We start from the raw sequence: 18,423 nt of genomic DNA on the forward strand, positions 1-18,423 counted from the left end.
TTGTGCAGCTCCTGGCTTACGTGGGTTCTGGGGAATCAAACCTGAGTTCTTAGGCTTTGCAGGCAAACACCTTAACCACTAAGCTATCTCTCCACCCCAGGTTTGCGCTTTAATTAACAAAGACGTGATTCCATGCCCCAAAGAGACTTTCCAAATATTCTTTACAGAGGCTTCCTGGCTTCCAGGTAGGCTCTGATTCCCGGTGATTAGTTCCTCAGGGGTCCCACATTGTTCTGCCTTTCTTGGGGAGAGAGATGGCTTTTCTCCCAATCCCAAACCAGTCTGAGGCTAATCCCTTCCCCTGCAACCACCGCTGCTTGGGGTTGACAGGATTTCTCAGCACCCAACCCACAGGGTCGCAGGTAGGGTGATGCCAGGTACACGTCCCACTGCCCTGGGGCCCCTGCTTGCTCGTCTGTAAGGTGGTGGGGAGGGCAGGGGAGGGTTGGCATAGCTCTGTCGCAGGCTTGCGTTAAGAATCGCTACTGAGCCCAGTGACACCTCCCTGGGCCTGCCTGCTTATACCAGGGCTCAGCTCTGCACGGGCCGCGCACAGAGCCACTATCTAACGAACTGAGGCTGTCGTGGGTGCGGCTAGGTTTTTCTCTACAGGTAGTGACCCGTTTTTGACCCGGCGGGGAGAGAGGGTCCAGCGTGAAGATGCTGAAGTTGCTCGTGAGGCAAAGGCGAGGAAGACAAGCGCGGCTGTTTCGTTTGCGTCGCAGGGCAAGGCGCGGGCGAGGGGCGCGGCCCCTTTAAGAGGCCACAGGAATGTATCCAAGCAGCCGGGGCCCGGCGGCGCACGTGACTCACAGCTGATTTCCGGCCCCGCCCCCCCGCCCGCCTCCCCGCGGCCCGCCGCCCCAGAGCGTCAGTCGGCGAGCGCCGCGGCCCGCGGTCCTCGGCTCGGTGGCCCGGCGCGATGGCGCACGCGGCGTCGCAGAGCGCGCTGGAGCTGGGCGGCCCCATCCGCGTGGAGCACGACCGCCGGCGCCGCCAGTTCTCCGTGCGCCTCAACGGTACCGCGCCGTCTTTTGTTTGCGCCGGGGAGCGAGCGAGCGCGAGCGCGCGCGGCAGGGGCGGGACCCTCGGGGCGGACGAATCCCCGGGTCAGGACGGGTTCGCCGGGGCGGGACCCGCGCGCCCCTTGGAGAGACGCGGGCTTGGGAGCATCTTCCCCTGCGGCCCACGGCCAGCGGCACCTGCTAGCTCCGCCGGCTTCCGGTGTGGCGCCCGAGGAGCTCTGCTGCCCGGCATCCCGGAGACCTGCCTCCCGGGGGTGTTTTCAATTGCTTTCTGGCTCCCTGGGAAATCCTGCCCCGGGCTTGGGTGATCACCATAAGGGGCTTCTGCCGGCGCGGGGGACGGGGGAGGTGGCTCTGAGACTTTGGCCAGTTTGCCTCGGTGTCTGGAATCTGCAGTGACATTAGCTGTAGTTAGGTAGTGCACACGGCACTGAACGGCGATAAGGTTGAGGACGCTGTAAAAGATCAGAATGTCACATATGGTACACAGCAAGTTCTGCTAAACATAGATGGATATATTATTTTTAATTACAGGTTTTGTTTATTAGTACTGTGCTTTAACCAAGTGAGCTAATCAGACAGATTGCAGATTTTTTAAAAATATTTCATTTATTTGAGAGAGAGGGGCAGATAGGCAGAGAGAGAGGGAAAAAAATGGGTCTGACAGGGCCTCAAGCCATCGCAATCAAACTAGACGCATGTACCACCTTGTGCATCTGGTTTATGTGGGGTACTGGGGAATTGAACCTGGGTCCTTAGGCTTTGCAGGCAAGTGCCTTAACCAGTGAGCCATCTCTCCAGAACCTGGTAGTTATTTTTTAAGCCCTCCCCCACCCCCCAAAAAAGTCAAGCTTTCATCTTCTGTAGAATTCTTACCAGCCAGTACCCCTTCTCCCTGCTGGCCTGAGAGTTGAAAATAAATTACAAAATCAGAGACCCTGAGTTCTGTTTCCCACTCTTCTCAGCTGGGCCCACAGAGAACACCAGTGGCTCTTAGAGGCCCATTTTGCAGAAGGAAAGGTGAAGGCTCAGGAAAGGAAGAGCTTGTCTTTGGGCAGCACTGAGGTACAATGCTGCTTGAGCTGCCTTCCTGAACCAGCCTTCTGTGACCTGTACTTGGTCACAAATGTGGCCTGGACTCCCTGTTGGCACCACCTGGTCATCAAGCTGGGCTCACTATTTCCACAGCCTCAGGTGATGCAGCTGTGTCTTTCCTGTGATGTGTTGTGACACACCACCTCACTTTACAGATAAGTAAACTGTGTGGGGATGGTAGGAAGTAACTTGCCCATCCTCAGTAAGACCACAGTCAGACTTAAACGTAGGCCTAGCTGGCGCTCCACCATTCATCCCGTGGAGAAGTGCGTCCCACTTTTAGTGGTGGCCCAGCTGGCAGTGACACTTGAGGTCCTAGTCACTCCGAGAGGCTCTGGCTCTCCATAGCTCTGGAAGCCCATCGGACCCACACACACAAAACAGGAACATTTGTTCTGGTTTTCTCTTCCATATGGGGCCAGCTAACGTTTGGCCCTCCAGAGCTGGCTGTGAGCAGACCATTCAAATGAACTTGTCCCTTCTGGAACCCACTGCTCTTTGGCTAAGTACAATGAAGCCAGGGTCCTCCTAACCAAGTGCAGGGGGGCTCAGTAGTCCCTCCCTAGCTCCCAGAGCCATTGCTGCACAGCCTGGGTGAGCCTCCTCCAGGTAGCCAGGCCAAGCCAGGCAGGTCCAGGTATGTGTTTCAGGCTGGGATGGACAGTCTAGGTGGGCCAGGCCTGCAGAACTGGGAGGGTCTACTGCCTGCACCGAAGCTGGGGCAGGGCCAGCTCCATTGCTTGCTGAGTCTTGGGAATAGAGAGTCTAAGCTGCCCGTTCATGTTCATGAGCCCAGGTTTCCCCTGCAGGCTGTCTCTGGCATAGAACTCCTCTGCCTAGCTTCCTGTAGGCTCTGATTCTCAGTGAGGGAAGATGTTTTAAAAAGCACTTGTGTTCCAGGATGTTCAGTGCTGGTGAAATCACTTTATCTCCCAGCCACCATGGGTAGGAAAACAGGAAACTGCTCCTCCCGCTGGCAGACAGGAGACTGAGGCACCAGGAAGTGAAATGACTTGCCCAAGGTCTTGGATTTCAAGGTGGAAAGAGCTAGGATTCATTCAGTCCATCAGTATTCATTCGGGTCCTGTGGTGTGCGAGCATTCTTCATGATGCTCAGGACTTGAGAGTGGACAGGCTGGTGGGGGGGGGGGTGGCTGTGGGTTGGGCCCAAATCAATTGCATAATACCATAGGAAATGAGGACTCTCCTGAGAGTTAAGATGGCACAGGCGAGGGTGTGTCAGAGCAGGACTGCTCTTTGGCATTAGATGTTCAAGAAGGTGGTATTTAAGTAAAGAGCCAGAGGAGGCGAGAAACAGCAGTAGTAGTAAAGAAGGTTCCAGTGAAGGGAACAGCGAGAGCAGACTGCCGCACCTGGGGTGCGTTCCCAGGAGCAGGGACCGATGGAGGAATACAGAGGATAGTGGATAGGATGAAGAGGTCACAAGCAGCAGGTAACGTGGGGCCTGGAAGAGAGAACTTGTAGAAATTTGGCCCTTGAAACAGTGGGTGCCCAAAAGAGTCCTGAACACAGGACAGATTCATCAACGTGGCACCCCAAAGCTTTGCTAAGGGGAGGCTCTGTCAGGTAAGCTGGCTACTGCTGTAGTCCAAGCAGTGTAAGCAGGGTTGGGAAGAAACATCTCAGTCCTAACAGATGTCACTGAAAGCTTGCTGACAGAGTGTGACTTGCTGGCCATGTCATCACCGTTTCATAGGTGGAAGACCAAGGCACAAAGCTGGTGAGTAGCTAGGCCAGAATGGGGCCTCAGTCTTCCCCCTGAGTGCTATCATCTGAAGTTGGGAAGCAACAGAAGGCCCTGCCTCACGCCTCCCTCTCCATCCCTCAGCCAGGGCCAAGGGTCCTGCTTTGTTGAAAGGAGAATGACAACTCCCAGAGTCACTCCAGCTCCACTTTGCAGATTGGAAGACTGAGACCCAGAGTACCAGCAGCTGCTTCTAGCCTCCCCCAGCACCCTGGGAGCAGCAGGCCTGAGAGCCCAGTACCCTTCTCTTGAGGGTCAGCTCCTGGCCCCAGTGTGAAACACCGGCTGGGGGAGGAGAGGGAAGAGCAGGGAAGCAGCCATCTCCACTATGTCCCCTACAGGAGCCCCTAGATCCACAGCATCCCATGGTGCCAGTCTAGAGCAGGGAGGACATCAGACAGACAGGAAAATAGCTACCCTCATGTGCCTCCTGGTATGTTAGGCTGGAAGTCCTGTGGGGACAAAATGACCCATTGTGCTAGCTCCCTGTGCCTGAGCCACTAACCCGTGGCCCCACCCAACCCATGCTCTGCACTGGTGGTGCTCAAAGAAGCCATCGCCACACACCTTCTGCCCGACTTGTCCTTCAGCCAACACCAGCTTCTCATCTGCTCAGTGGGCAGGTTTCCTCCCTCCACCACACACACACACACACACACACACACCACCACCACCACCACCACCACCCCACTCCCCAAGATAGGGTTTTGCTGCAGCCCAGGCTGACCTGGAATTCACTATGTAGTCTCAGACTGGCCTCAAACTCATCATGATCCTCCTACCTCAGCCTCCTGAGTGCTGGGATTAAAGGCGTGCACCACCACCCCCGGCCTCTTGTTTCTGTTTTTGAGACAGAATCTTGCGATGTAGCCTGCGCTGGCCTCGGACTTGCTGCAGTCCTCCTGCCTCAGCCTCTAGAGAGCTGGACAATAGCCATTTGACCCACTGTCCTCTCCCTAGCACTGGTGCTGGATGGGGTTCTGCAGACTTCAGTCTCAGGATCTTATTCCTTGGCTTTCCCTGTGACACCTCCCCTGACATCTGCCTGGGCTCTTTGGCCTCCTGAGGTAAAGAAATCCTGGACAGGCTGAGGGTCTTTGACTTTTCTCCAGTCCAGTTTCAGCCCGTGGTCTCAGTGCAATGCTCAGGCCCGAAGGCAGGTGGTTTTCCTCCTAGGCCGCTCCTGCGTGGAAGTACCGTGACTGGTTCCTCCAGCTCCAGCTCAGACATAGTGGGTCTGGGACACTTGGAGCCCAGTCCAGGGAAGAGCCTGCCAAGGCTGAACACGTAGCAGTGCCCGTTGGCCCGCTGTGCAGATGCTGGTGGGATGTGGCTGATGGGGCTACCTGGGTGTCTTGTCCCTTGACGAGCCACAGGTGAGGAGATAGGAGGATGGGAAGAAGAGGCCCACCTGGGAGACCGTGGATAGAGAGGTGGCAAGTGAAGGGGTCAGCAGCCCAGTGGCTGCTTCAGCTGATGCCGGTGGGGACAGCACAGTATGAGCGGACACATCTGAAAGCAGGCCCGGGAGGCTGCCAAGGCTTCGGTGGTCGCAGCAGCATGACGAGGCAAGAGGGCCCCGGGGTCTTGGCTGCTTTTGGATCCAGCTGAAGAAGGCACAGGGGCCTGGCTGTAGCAAGGCCAACATTCTGGGCCAAACAGTAGCCACAGGTCTGCCTCTAGTCCCAGCACGCATCTAGTAGAGGAAACAGCAGGTTTGGGTCAGACATGTCTTGGGTGTCTACTCTGGGCCAGGTGCTGAGTTCATGGTAGTGACTGGGCCTATGTGACTACTGGGAACCAAAGGACTAGGCAGAGAATCCCAGAGGCAGGTCCAGTCACAGCGCAGGTAGCCTCCATGAGATTGAGAACAATGAAGAAAAGACACGAGCAAGCTGTCAAGGACTTAACCCTCCCCCCCCCACACACATATCCTACACAACCCTACCCCCCCCCACACACACACACATATCCTACACAACCCTACCCCCCCACACACACACACTTAACCTACCCAGGGCTTCTGTATGTGTTCCCACCTGTGCTTTCACCCCCGCCTTTCCTCATGGGTTCCTCATTCCTTCAGCTCTGAATAAGAGCCAGACACCCACTTCTTCGCGGCAGCCGCCGACCTGCTCCCTACTCTGCTGTCTTGCCCTTCATAGTCCTCAGAGTACATGAGCCAGTGCTGTGTCGGTTTTGTAGACTGCCCCCCGCCCGCCCAGCACCACAAATGCACCCTGAGCATGGTGGACACCCAGTGACCAGGTCAGTCACAAAGTAGATCACCCCCCTTCTGATCAGCCATCCTCAGTGAGCCACATTAACCCCAGCAGATGCTGAGCCAGGCCCAGGCCCAGGCCCCATGTCATACAACTACAGTGAACAGTAGCAGAGGCTAGGCTGGATGAGGGCAGTGGGCACAGCCACAGAACAAGTGAGACCAAGGAGAGGGTACCAGTGCAAGGGAAGGATGTGGCCTTTGTGAGTCTGAAGGGGGAGGGCATTCATTGCCTGGAGGCCGGAAGTAAAGGGCATAGTACAGGGCAACAGAAAGAAGGAACAGAGTTAAAGTACATAAAATACAACTCTTAAAAAGTAAAGGGATCAAGGTGAGCTTCAGCTCCAACCTTGGCTCCATCTCATTTTTTCGAGACCCTGTCTCAAAAAATGTGTGTGTGTGTGTGTGTGTGTGTGTGTGTGTTGAAGAGATGGCTTAGCAATTAAGGCACTTGACTGCAAAGCCCAAGGACCCAGGTTCAACTCACCACAACCCACATAAGCCAGATGCACAAGGTAACACATGTGTCTGGAGTTTGTTTGCAGTAGAGGCCCTGGTGCATTCTCTCTCTAATAAATAAGTAAAAATAAAATAAATAGCTGAACTTTGTGCAGTTGCCTTTAATCCCAGCACTCAGGTAGGAGGATTACTGTGGTTCAAGGCCAGCATGGTCTAGGATGAGATTCTATCTTGAATACAAACAACAAATAAAAGGAAGATCTCTGTGTTTTTATAATGTAGCCACTGACCACACTATGTCTTCCTTTTAGGACTGTCTCTATTGTGTCCCATAGGTTTAAATGTCTATTTTCTCATTTTTATTCAGTTCCAGAAACTTTTGATTGCATTCTTGATTTCTTCAATGAGCAATTCATTTTTCAATAGTGAGTTTTTTAATTTCTAGGAATTTGTGTATGTTCTGTCGTTTTTTTATTATTAATCCCTAGTTTTACTACATTGTACTCAGTTTAAAATATGTGGCGTTCAGTTTTCCTAAATTTGTTGATATTTGTTTTGTGTCATATTTGCAATCTATTTCGTTATTATCAATTGTTATTTTGTCTTTTTCACAGTCAGGTCTCTCTAGCCCAGGCTGACCTGGACCTCACTGTGTAATCCCAGTTGCATTAAGTTTACAGTTCTGTCTCTGCCTCCTGCATGCTGCATTAAAGGCCCTGCACCGTGAAGCCCAGCTCATGCCATCTACTTTAGAGAAAGTCCCATGGGTTTCTGAGAAGAGTGTGTATTCTGTAGTGTTTGCATGGAATGTTCTGTACACGTCTGTTATGTCCATTTGATCTGTAGTGTTGTTTAGCACCAATGTTTCTGTACTGTACTTAGTTTTGTTTTATTATATTTTATTTGGTCTTTCAAGATAGGGTCTCGCTCTAGTCCAGACTGACCGGAATTCACTATGTCATCTCAGGTTGGCGTTGAACTCATGGTGATCCTCCTACATGTGCCTCTCAAGTGCTAGGATTATAAGCATGTGCCACCATTCCCGGCTCCTGCTACTTAATTGTTGGCCAGATGGCCTGTCTATTGGTGAGAGTTGGGTGTCAGAGTTACCCATTGTTACTGTGTTAGGAATTATCTTTGACTTTATGTCTAGTATAGTTTGTTTTATAAAATTAGGTGTACTCGTGTTTTGGTGCCCATATATTTAGAATTGTCATGTCCTCTTGGTGGATCGTTCCCTTAATCAGTATGAAGTTACTTTGTTAATCTCTGATTAATTTTGGTTTTAACTCTTATCTTGTCAGATATTAAGATGGGCAGCAGCTGCTTATTTCCTGGTTCCATTTGCTTGAAATATCTTTTTCCATCCTGTCACTTAGGTAGCATCTGTCTTGGATGATCAGGTGAATTTCTTCAAGACAATAATAACATCTTGTTTTCTGATCCAGTCTTTGTTTATTTTGTTTAAGGGTTGAGTCTATTAATATTCAGAGTTATTCTTGAAAAGTATGAGTTTATCCCTGTCACATTTTATGATATTTGGTGTTTCCTTAGTCTTCTTTTGCTTACAAATACTCTGGTATCACTTACCATTTTCTGGAGAGTTGAACATAGGTCCTTACGTACACTTCGCAGGCAGGCACCTTAACCGCTGAACCCTCTCTTCAGCCCTTCTTTCCAGACGTCCTCTTTTCACGTAACTGCTTGTGTCCTCTTCATATTCATCAGCGTTCCACTGAGGCGTCTCCCTGTGTCCTCTGAGTTGTGTGCACAAGTTCATAGCCATTCGTTTGCGTTCGTTGTCTGGAGTTTCCTCTGGGTTGCCGTCATGGGGGTCCTCTACCATGGGATCGGTCCCACTGTATTGTTAAAAATAAAGAGAAAATGGGAGTGCTAGGGCTTCCAGCTGTTGCAGACAAACTGTAGATACATGTGTCATCTTGCATCTGGCTTATGTGGGTCCTTTGGCTTTGCAGGCAAAGCCTTAACCACTAAGCCATCTCTCCAGCCCCACCCCCCACCCCCTTGTGGGACCTGCCCCACCATCTCCGTGCCGGATCGGTACCCTTCCACTCCCCTGTGCAGCTGCAGCCACACTGACGTCTTCATTGCCTCTCATACAAGAGGGTCCACTCCTGCCCCCAAGCCTTTCCCTGGGTGTTCTTGTTTCTGGGGGATTTCTCACACCTCTTCTGATGAGTTACATGCTCACTTTTCTTTTTTTTTTTTTTATTTTTTTTTTAAAATTTTTATTTATTTATTTATTTGAGAGTGACAGACACAGAGAGAAAGACAGATAGAGGGAGAGAGAGAGAATGGGCGCGCCAGGGCTTCCAGCCTCTGCAAACGAACTCCAGACGCGTGCGCCCCCTTGTGCATCTGGCTAATGTGGGACCTGGGGAACCAAGCCTCGAACCCGGGTCCTTAGGCTTCACAGGCAAGCGCTTAACCGCTAAGCCATCTCTCTAGCCCGACATGCTCACTTTTCTTGTTCAGCCCCTTTTCACCTTCTAGTCCCATGAGAACAGATCTCTTAGTCTGTCCTGATTTTTGCTTTATGCCCAGCACCTGAACGTGTCCTGAGCCTCAGTAAACATTGGGGTGGGTAGGTGGATAGATAAATGAGTGGGTAGGCAGGTGGATGGAGAACCAAAAATTGTGATTGGAGTAACTTCAGTTCATTGTCTGCCATTGGGATTTTGTGTCTGGGAGGGCGTGAAGGCCCATTTGTTCCCGTTTCCTGTGCCTGGCGTCTGATTCCGCTTGCATGTCTCTGCTGGGATCCTGGCTTCTCTCTTCAGTCCTGCCTCTGCTGGGGTCACGGGTTTACTAAGCCCCAGTCTGTAGCCCATGTTCCGTGTTTGACCGTAAGACTCCCAGACCTTCCAGAGGGGGTTAGTTGGAGACAGAGCAAAGACTGCAGGGAGTGGGGAGCGGGTCCCTGGAAAGACATCAAAGGCTTGTGTACAGATTGCGTGTGATTGGTATTTTACTGAGCCTGTCGCAGAGTGCCCTAGTGAGCCCCGCGCAGGGCCCTGCTAGAAACACCATCATGCCTCTCGGCCCTGGCATGTGGAAACTGAGGCACAGAGGGTTTTCACAATTCTGCTGCCACAGTCATCTGGTAACCGGGCCGCAGGCTCTGCGGGCCTCACCTCAGCTGTCTCCCTCCCCCACTGCAGGGTGTCATGATCGGGCCGTCCTGCTCTACGAGTATGTGGGCAAGCGCATCGTGGACCTGCAGCACACAGAGGTCCCCGACGCCTACCGTGGGCGCGGCATCGCCAAGCACCTGGCCAAGGTAGAGTAGGCAGCAGACCAAGGCCTGGCTGTCACCCTCCCCCTCCCTTGCAGGAGAGACAGGGCCAGTGGCTAGCTCCAGCTGGCCTCATGGGCACAAAGAAGCCTTACAAGCCTACCTGGCCAAGGGATTGCAGTTGGCAGTGGGTGGGCGTTGGGCACTGCTTGTCACCCTCCCAGGTCTTTTGCCTCAGGTGGCTGTCATTCTGGGCCCAGGGTCCCCACAGCCCGATTCTGCCCTGGGGCCTGGGACCTGGCACACAACGATTGCTTAGTAAGTCCTAATGAAGAACAAAGGGATATATGTACAAGTCAGTGTGCTCATGCCCAGTGTCTGTACCCACACCTGCCTCTCCAGAGCACCTCAAACCCCAGGCTGCCTGCCAGAGGTCTGAGCTCCCTGAAGGCAGGCATAGCTGGAGCAGATTAGCTTTTACCTGCCCCCTCCCGCTCCTGGTTCCACTAGGCTTGGAGGCCTCCTCCATTCTCCCCGTGGTGCTTGCTGGACCTCATGCCCTTTCATACAACATCAGGCTGCAAGCTGGTCCGGAGTTAGCCCAGTTACCAGAGAGGAAACCCAATCACTGGGCAAAGTGGGAGGGTGGCCACACAGGGAATCTAGGGTACCAATAGGGGGAGCTGCTGACAACCACCTTCTCAGTCAGCAGTGGGCCATGGTCCCCATGCAAGCTATGGCTGACTGCCATTCTCCCTCTACTGGCCCAGGCTGCTTTGGACTTCGTGGTGGAGGAGGACCTGAAGGCCCACCTCACCTGCTGGTACATCCAGAAGTACGTCAAGGAGAACCCCCTGCCACAATATCTGGAGCGTCTGCAGCCATGACCCTGGCCACTGCGCGCAGGAGCGCGCCCTGCCGGCCTTCCACGTGGGTCTCATCCAGCCCATGTGCTCTCAGGAACCTGCTCCCACTGGGACAGGCTCAGAGTTATTTTTTTGCAAGGACACTCATCTGCAGCCCTCGTCCAGGCTTCTGGGGCCCAACTGCTGGCTGAGGATACTTAGCGGTCCAGGGTGGAGCAAAGGGCAGGCCAAGGGGCCAGGTCCCCTCTCATAAAGACCCTCCAGCTCTGCAGAGGCCTTGTTGTCACCAGCTGTGCATCCCATCTGGCCCTGGCTAGCTGGTTCCTGCTCTAATCAGCAGGAGGCTGAAGTGGGGCCCCTGCTGCCTCCTCCTGGAGCCAAGAGGAGCAACAGAAACCTCATGTGCCAACTTCTCAGGGTGGGGGCACCACGCCTCAGCCACTACCAGCACTAACCCTTTCTTTTTCTCAGACCCCTGTGCCCTGGTGCAGGCAGCAGAGTCACAGCAGACGGCAACGCGCCCTGATGTGTGAAAGCGTGGTGGATGGAGCTCGGGCCCAGGCCCAACTGTGCACATACACTTACACGCATGCAGGCACGCACGAACATGAACCCACATGCAGGAAGGCAGGCAGGGGTATCTTCCTCTCCTTGGTACCCATATCTGTTGGCCTCTTAGGCATGGGCCTTGCGGGAAATCAAAGTCCCTAGCCCAGGGCCGGTTGCCCTGTGGGCCCATCTGCATGAGTTGGTTCTGAGGCTACCTGTAGACTGCTGAGCAGCGCAGCATCCCAGCCCTCACAACCTTTCAGCCACATCTGCCAGTGTTTTCTTGGAGTCATCTTGGAGCTGGGGCAGGAGGCTGGCACACCGCCCCCAGGATACATTTTGTTCTGTCATGTTAGCCCCACCTGTGGGTTCTCGTCCACTTACCTCTGCATTTGAGTCATGACTCAGGCCCTGCCCACCTCAGGCATCTGTGCAGAGGCCTTGTCTGTGTTCATGCCCCTTCCTACCCTACCAAAGGAACACTGAGATCTGCACCAGGAGACTGGGCAGCCTTTGTAGGGGTCCCTGAGCCCAGAGTTCCTGTGCCACACCACTGGGTCATGGCATGGTCAGTATCCCCTCCCCTCTGAATTCCCAGCTCCTACCCTGTGTCTGATGTGACTACTCCAGCCTCCAAGAGAGCCCATCACAGCTGTACCCCTTCCCACCATCTCCTCAGTTTTATCCAGCAGGGACATTACTGAGGGCCAAGAGACAGCCCCGTCCTTTAGGAAAACATTGCTGGCAGGGAGGACTCACATCTGGATGCCCCAGTCCCAATACAAGAGTAACTCTCAGGGCCAAAAGAGTTGCCCAGCTCCACTCTTTCTGTCAAATCTGAGATCCCACATATTATGTCTGACAGCGGGTGATTCCGGTCAGATTCCCTGTAGTGGCCATGTGTCCACAATATACTTGATACTTGAATGAGAGGATCAAAGTTGTGTGGGAAGAGTGGCTGGGGCTTCTTTGGTGGGCTTGCTTGCCTAAGTCCCTGTAGTGTGGCCTGGGCATTCTCACTGCCTTGGTGTGCCACTGACTCCACCCTGGAGGCACCATAGCCTCAAGGTGCTGCAGTAACCATGCCTTGGGCCCATCTCTTGGGACAGCACTCTCCAGCCCAGCTGCTCTGGTGCTACCCCACCTGCCTGCCTTTCCCTCATCTGCTCCCCATTCTGAGTCACTGCAGGAGCCTGTGGCCAAGGGCTGCTCACTCCAGGTCTTGTGACCCTCCAGCAAGTAAGTCTGCTGCATTAGACCAGGTCTCACCATGGGGCTTCTCTTACTCAGTCTACACAGGAAGTAACTCATGTGCCTTTCCTATTCTGGACCTGCCACCTGTGGTATGGGCCAGAGCTGGTTCAGGGACCCTTCTCAGTTCAGCTGCGACTTCTCAACACACTGTGTGATAGACAGATATGCTGTATGTCACAAGGCTACAGCACAGTGAGGTCAGGGGAAGAAAGAAGGGGGAAGTAGAGTGGAGGGGGAACCTTCTCCTTAGACTTCAGCCTCTTAGAGCTAAGGTAGACAGGGGACTTGGCTTGGCCAAGGTTTCCCAGAATGACGGTAGCATCAGTCTGGGTGATTTTTATATCTGTATTCTTCCTCAGTGCCTGAGCTCCATTTTCCCTTCTACCTTCCATTGCCTGGGTAACAGTTTACTGGGTTCTTTTTGGAAAAGACCACAGTATTATACCAGCCTCTGACACATGAACTGCTATCTACCTTGAAAAATAAGTTCTCTGGGGATTCCTAGCCTAGTGCAGGGAGATGTGGCCCAGCATGGGTAAACACAGGCCACATAGACACAGTGGCAAACTTTCCAAAGTGAGCACCAGTCTACCTGTTGCCCAGGAAGGGAGCTGTTCCTAGTCCCCACAACAGGGACTCATGTACCTACCCTAACAAAAGATTGAACAGGTGTTGGGCATGGTGGCACACGCCTTTAATCCCAGCAGCACTTGGGAGACAAAGGTAGGAGGATTGCCATGAGTTTGAGGCCACCCTGAGATTACATAGTGAATTCCAGTTGGCCTGGACCAGAGTAAGACTCTACCTTGAAAAACTAAAAAAAAAAAAAAAAAGTATATAGCTGACAGGACCTCCCAATCTTACCTACCTGATTCAATGGCAACTCTAAAATACAGCAGTTACTGGGTCTGCTCTGCATACAGAAGAGACAAGAGGGAATCTATCTAGTCTGCCACCCACACGGCCAGAGGAACCTGGCTCCATGACTAGTTCTTGTCCTCTAGGGAGAACGCAAGTCAGTGTGTTGTGGTCTGATGTCTATTTGGGGAGGTAGGTGGTGTCAGTAGTAAACGAAACTTTCCTGTTCCTTCCGGAGGGCTGAGATGGGGTTCTGTCTTGAGTTATAAGGTGCATGGTTCGTTGAGAATGTCTGGCCAGCATGCAGAAGGCTGGCTTTCATGCCAGGCCAGGCTTCTAAACAGGAACGTTCCTGGAGCACCTGGCCACACACTCACTGTGCCTCAGATCAGGACTCCGGTTGGTTCCAGTCCTCTCAGAGGTCCTTTCACTAGTCTCAGGGTCCCGCTCCTTCCAGCTCAACGCCCCAGATCTCACATAAGCAATCTAGTGAGGCTGTGAATTCAACTTGCAACTCTGCAACCTCCAGACTCAAATTTAAGGTTTTCAGTTGTATTCACCCTATGGCTTCAAGATATTAAAGATGCTTTTCTAGTTGTCAAAGAGACTCTCTGATTGTCTATTTTCACCCTGGGTCGATTGTGCCTTCTATGAACCTTCAGTGTCAGTAGCAGCCAGAAGTCCACACCAGAGTCCAGATTTGGGCGCCATAGCTACAACCAAGGGTCGCAGCCACTGGGTCTTTTAGGCTGTGCCACAAATTTTGCTGCATGTATTTGTCTATCTTATGCTGCCACATGGGACCTCTGGGACTGGGCAACCTGTGATCAACAGAGGTTTATTTCTTCCATTCTGGAGGCTGGAAAGCCCAAACTCAAGAGACCACATCCGGCCTGAGGCTTCTTGCTGCAACGTGAAGTAGCAGGTGGCAGGAGAGCAGGGTTGCATGCCTGTGAGAGAGCATACCCTTTACAAGAAGGCCACCCATGCAGTAATGACTAGCCCAGGCAGGAGGGCTGAGTCCTTCTCACCTATTAAAGGCCTCGCTTCTCACCTCTGTTGCTTGGGGATTAAGTTTCCAATGCAGGATTTGAGAACACATTCAGATTAAATCAGTACTAAGTGCTGTGAACTCTCAGTGGTCCATTTTCTCCCAACAATAAGTTCATTCCTGGGTTCAAGCCCATTGGAGGAAATAAGCAATCCCAGCCGTGAGAAGTCAGTCCTGGGGCTAGGAGGTGGTCCAGCAGTTACAAACCAGCCTGGATTAATTCCCTAATGGCAAGAAACCCTGGATCACCCATACACACACCATTGTCTCACTCAAGTAAATAAGGGGAGGGTCTTTCTACCAGCAACAACGTCAGCCAGTGCACTCAGGAAAATGGAGACATCTCAGGTGCATCAAGTGGGGGATTTAGTGCACAAGACATTATAGAAACTGGTTAAAAAAAAGAGTAAGCATGATTACCCGGGTTACACTGAGACTGGATGGAGAGAAAATGTCAACCAAAGCCATGCTCCAGGCAGAAACTCCTGAACAAGCCTCGGGGGCATGTGCCTGCTGGTCACTCCTGTCACTATAAAATAAACCCACATTCAGAAACTCCTGGCTGCTTCCAGTCCCTTTTCTCGTGTGAGAATTGGAAGCCCTGGCAGATGTGGTTTGCAAGCCAGCAGCCCCTCTAGGATGTGGAGAAAGAAAGGCTATAGACCATGAGCATAAATGGAATGTTGTTCCTACTAAGGCGATGAGACAGCTCAGTACATGACCACCCACTAATAGTGCCAAGCCTAATGGATAATCAGACTGCAGAGTCGCTCAGTAGTAGAACACTTGGCCAGCATGTGGCAGGCCCTAGGTTCTAGCCCCAGCATCCCCTCTCCCCAAGAGAAAACCAGAGGATGGTGAGCCTAAGAACAGTGGTTAGGACAATCTGTTTATTCACTGTTAGCATTTGGCCCATCACAGATGGCACTGCTACCAAAGTCAATGCTTTCTTCTTTGATGACTCATTGCTTAAAGATGCCTGCTGGCCCACATTCAATTCCCCAGTACCCATGTAGAGCCAGACACAGGGATGGACAGATGGTTCAGTGGTTAAGGTGTTTGCAAAGCCTAATGGCCTCAGGTTCAATTCCCCATTACCCACATAAAACCAGATGCACAAGGTGACGTATGTACCTGGAGCTTATTTGCAGTGTCTGGAAGCCCTAGTGCACCCATTCTCTCCCCCTGCTTACAAATAAATCAGAATTCTTTTTATTTATTTATTTTTTTTTTTTGGTTTTTCGAGGTAGGGTCTCACTCTAGTCCAGGCTGACCTGGAATTAACTCTGTAGTCTCAGGGTGGCCTTGAACTCACGGCGATCCTCCTACCTCTGCCTCCCGAGTGCTGGGATTAAAGGCGTGCGCCACCACGCCCGGCTTCAGAATTCTTTTTAAATGACTTAGCAGTTAAGGTATTTTACCTGCAAAGCCAAAGGAGCCCAGTTTGACTCTCCAGAACCCACATAAGCCAGATGCACAATGGGGCTCATGCATCTGGAGTTCATTTGCAATGGCTGGAGGCCCTGGTGCACCCATTCTCTCTCTTTCTTTCCCTCTTTCCCTCCCTGTCTCCCTCCCTCCCTCCCCCCCCCCCCTCTCTCTCTCTCAAATAACTTTTTTTGTAAAAAAAAAAAAAAAAAAAGTCAAAAAATAAAACTGAGCCAGGCATAGTGGTACGCGCCTTTAATGTCAGCATTCGGGAAGTAGAGATTGGAAGATTGCCATGAGTGCAAGGCCACCCTGGGACTGCTTAGTGAATTCCAGGTCAGCCTGAGCTAGAAAATCTTGAAAAGCCTAAAAATAAAGCCAGGGCTAAGAGTGGTGGCACATGCCTTTCATCCCAGCTCCAAGGAGGCAGAAGTAGGATTGATCACTGAGTTCCAGGTCAGCCTGGGCTGGAGTGAGAACCTACCTCAAAAAAATATGTATATACACACATATATATATATGGCTGGAGAGATGGCTTAGCAGTTAAGTGCTTGCCTGTGAAGCCTAAGGACCCTGGTTCAAGGCTCAATTCCCCAGTATCCATGTAAGCCAGATGCATAAGGTAGCACATGTGTCTGGAGTTCATTTTTAGTGGCTGGAGGCCCTCATGCATCCATTCTCTCTCTCATTCTCAAATAAAAAAAAATTAAAAATAAATAATAGGAGGCTGGAGGGATGGTTTAGCAATTAAGGCATTTGCCTGCGAAGTCAAAGGACCCTGGTGCGAGTCCCCAGAACCCACGTTAGCCAGATGCACAAGGGAGCACACGCGTCTGGGGTTGGAGGCCCTGGTGCACCCATTCTATTTCTCTGTCAAATAAATAAAAATAAAATATTTTAAAGAAAAATGAAAATAGGGCTGGTGAGATGGCTTAGCGGCTCAGATGCTTGCCTATGAAGCCTAAGGACCCAGATTCAATTCCCCAGAACCCACGTAAGCCAGATGCACAAAGTGGCATGTGCTTCTGGAGTTCATTTGCAGTGGACAAAAGCCCTGGTGTGGCCATTTTCTCCCCCCCCCCCATCCTCCCCTGCTTTTTCTGTATCTCTCCCCCATCAAATAAATAAATTTTATTTATATAAATAAAGCCATAGCTTGCATGTAACATTATAAAAGATGGCATTACAAAGAAAGATTGAACCAATGCAAGATCTAAAACAAACAAGGCAAACATTAAGTCCTGTAGCTCCAAGTACACCTGTAACCAGTGACAAAGTCTTTGGGGTTCCAGTTCCATCCCTCCGGCTGAGCTGCTCCGGCCTGGGGAACAATCTATCCCAGCCAACAGCTCTCCTTGGCAGCTGTCCCACAGTTCTGGCATCTCAATAAAATCCTGGGGTCTCCACTGCAACCCAGGGTTCATCCTCAAGACTCCACTGAGTCCTCAATACAATGACTCCAACAACCCTGCCTCACATTGTCCAGTGGCCTTTTCCACAAAACAAACCACGTTGCAAATCCAGTGACCCTCTCTTTACTGCATCTGTTATATGCCCACTGAGCTACCAAATTTGTTAATCCAACGAGGAAATGAAGTCAACTTTGAAAAACAGGTAAATTCCTTCAACATTCTGTCCCCTTGCTTTCAAAAGAGTCAGCATTTTCCTTTTAGGAATCACCCCTGTTCAAGAGTCCCTAGTCCTTCAACTGTCCCAATACAGAACATCTAGTCCAATATTAATGGTCATAATCGGTCAAACCATTACAGCTAAACTTTTCAGCCCAAACTTTTGTTACTTTCTGTACCATATCCTGCTCACATCAGTCCATTTTTTTCTAGATTCAACCCTGCTCAAGTTCTCATGACACAGGCAGAATGCAGCAAGCCTTTCACACACACACTGCATCTAGCCCAGTCGGGACAAAGCTCTTTCTTACCCTCATAAAGTCAAACCTCACAATCCACTGTTCTTTCTGCATTTAGGCCTCTCAAGTTCTTCACCAGAATGGTCAATAGAACTGTGTTGAGCACTGCAAGGTGTCTCTTAGGACAAGGTTCCACATTGCACCTGCAAATCAGGTCCAAAGACCAGAGTCACACAGGTTTCTAGCAGCAGTGACCCCACTTCTCAGTACCAATTTTCTGTTGTAGTTACCTTTGTGTTGCTGAGAAAGAATCTGACCTGGCTGGGTGTGGTGGAGCACACCTTTAATCCCAGCACACAGGAAAAGTGTCATGAGTTTGAAGCCATCCTGAGACTACCTGGTGAATTCCAGATCAGCCTGAGCTAGATAAGACCCTACCTTGAAAAAACAAAAGAAGCCAGGCATGGTGGCACATGCCTTTAATCCTAGCACTCGGAAGACAAACGTTGGAGGATCACTGTGAGTTAGAGGCCATCCTAAGATGACATAGTTAATTCCAGGTCATCCTGAGCTAGAGCGAGACCTTACCTCATAGAAAGAAATAATAATAATAATCTGGCCAAAAGCATCTGAATGGAGGAATGTTTTTCATTTTGACTTACAGTTTCA

At 51.4% G+C, this 18,423-nt stretch overlaps 1 protein-coding gene across 1 annotated transcript; it reads left to right on the forward strand.

Moving 5' to 3' along the window:
* Positions 1 to 922: 922 nt before the first annotated feature.
* Natd1 (N-acetyltransferase domain containing 1) lies at positions 923 to 14,011 on the forward strand. The gene is made up of 3 exons (XM_012951325.2): positions 923 to 1,019; positions 9,808 to 9,926; positions 10,652 to 14,011. The coding sequence occupies exons 1-3, from the start codon at positions 923 to 925 to the stop codon at positions 10,766 to 10,768; spliced, it is 333 nt and encodes a 110-aa protein (XP_012806779.2). The 3' UTR covers positions 10,769 to 14,011.
* The last annotated feature ends 4,412 nt before the right edge of the window (positions 14,012 to 18,423 follow it).

The sequence above is a fragment of the Jaculus jaculus genome, chromosome 12 (assembly GCF_020740685.1).
Source record: "Jaculus jaculus isolate mJacJac1 chromosome 12, mJacJac1.mat.Y.cur, whole genome shotgun sequence".
Classification (NCBI taxonomy): Eukaryota; Metazoa; Chordata; class Mammalia; order Rodentia; family Dipodidae; genus Jaculus; species Jaculus jaculus.

Bases quoted from the DNA above. Each gene is read 5' to 3' on its own strand.
- Natd1 (XM_012951325.2), top strand. From the start codon at position 923: ATGGCGCACGCGGCGTCGCAGAGCGCGCTGGAGCTGGGCGGCCCCATC. The intron at 1,020-9,807 runs GTACCGCGCCGT...CCCCCACTGCAG, and splicing joins GTTCTCCGTGCGCCTCAACG to GGTGTCATGATCGGGCCGTC. The intron at 9,927-10,651 runs GTAGAGTAGGCA...CTACTGGCCCAG, and splicing joins TCGCCAAGCACCTGGCCAAG to GCTGCTTTGGACTTCGTGGT.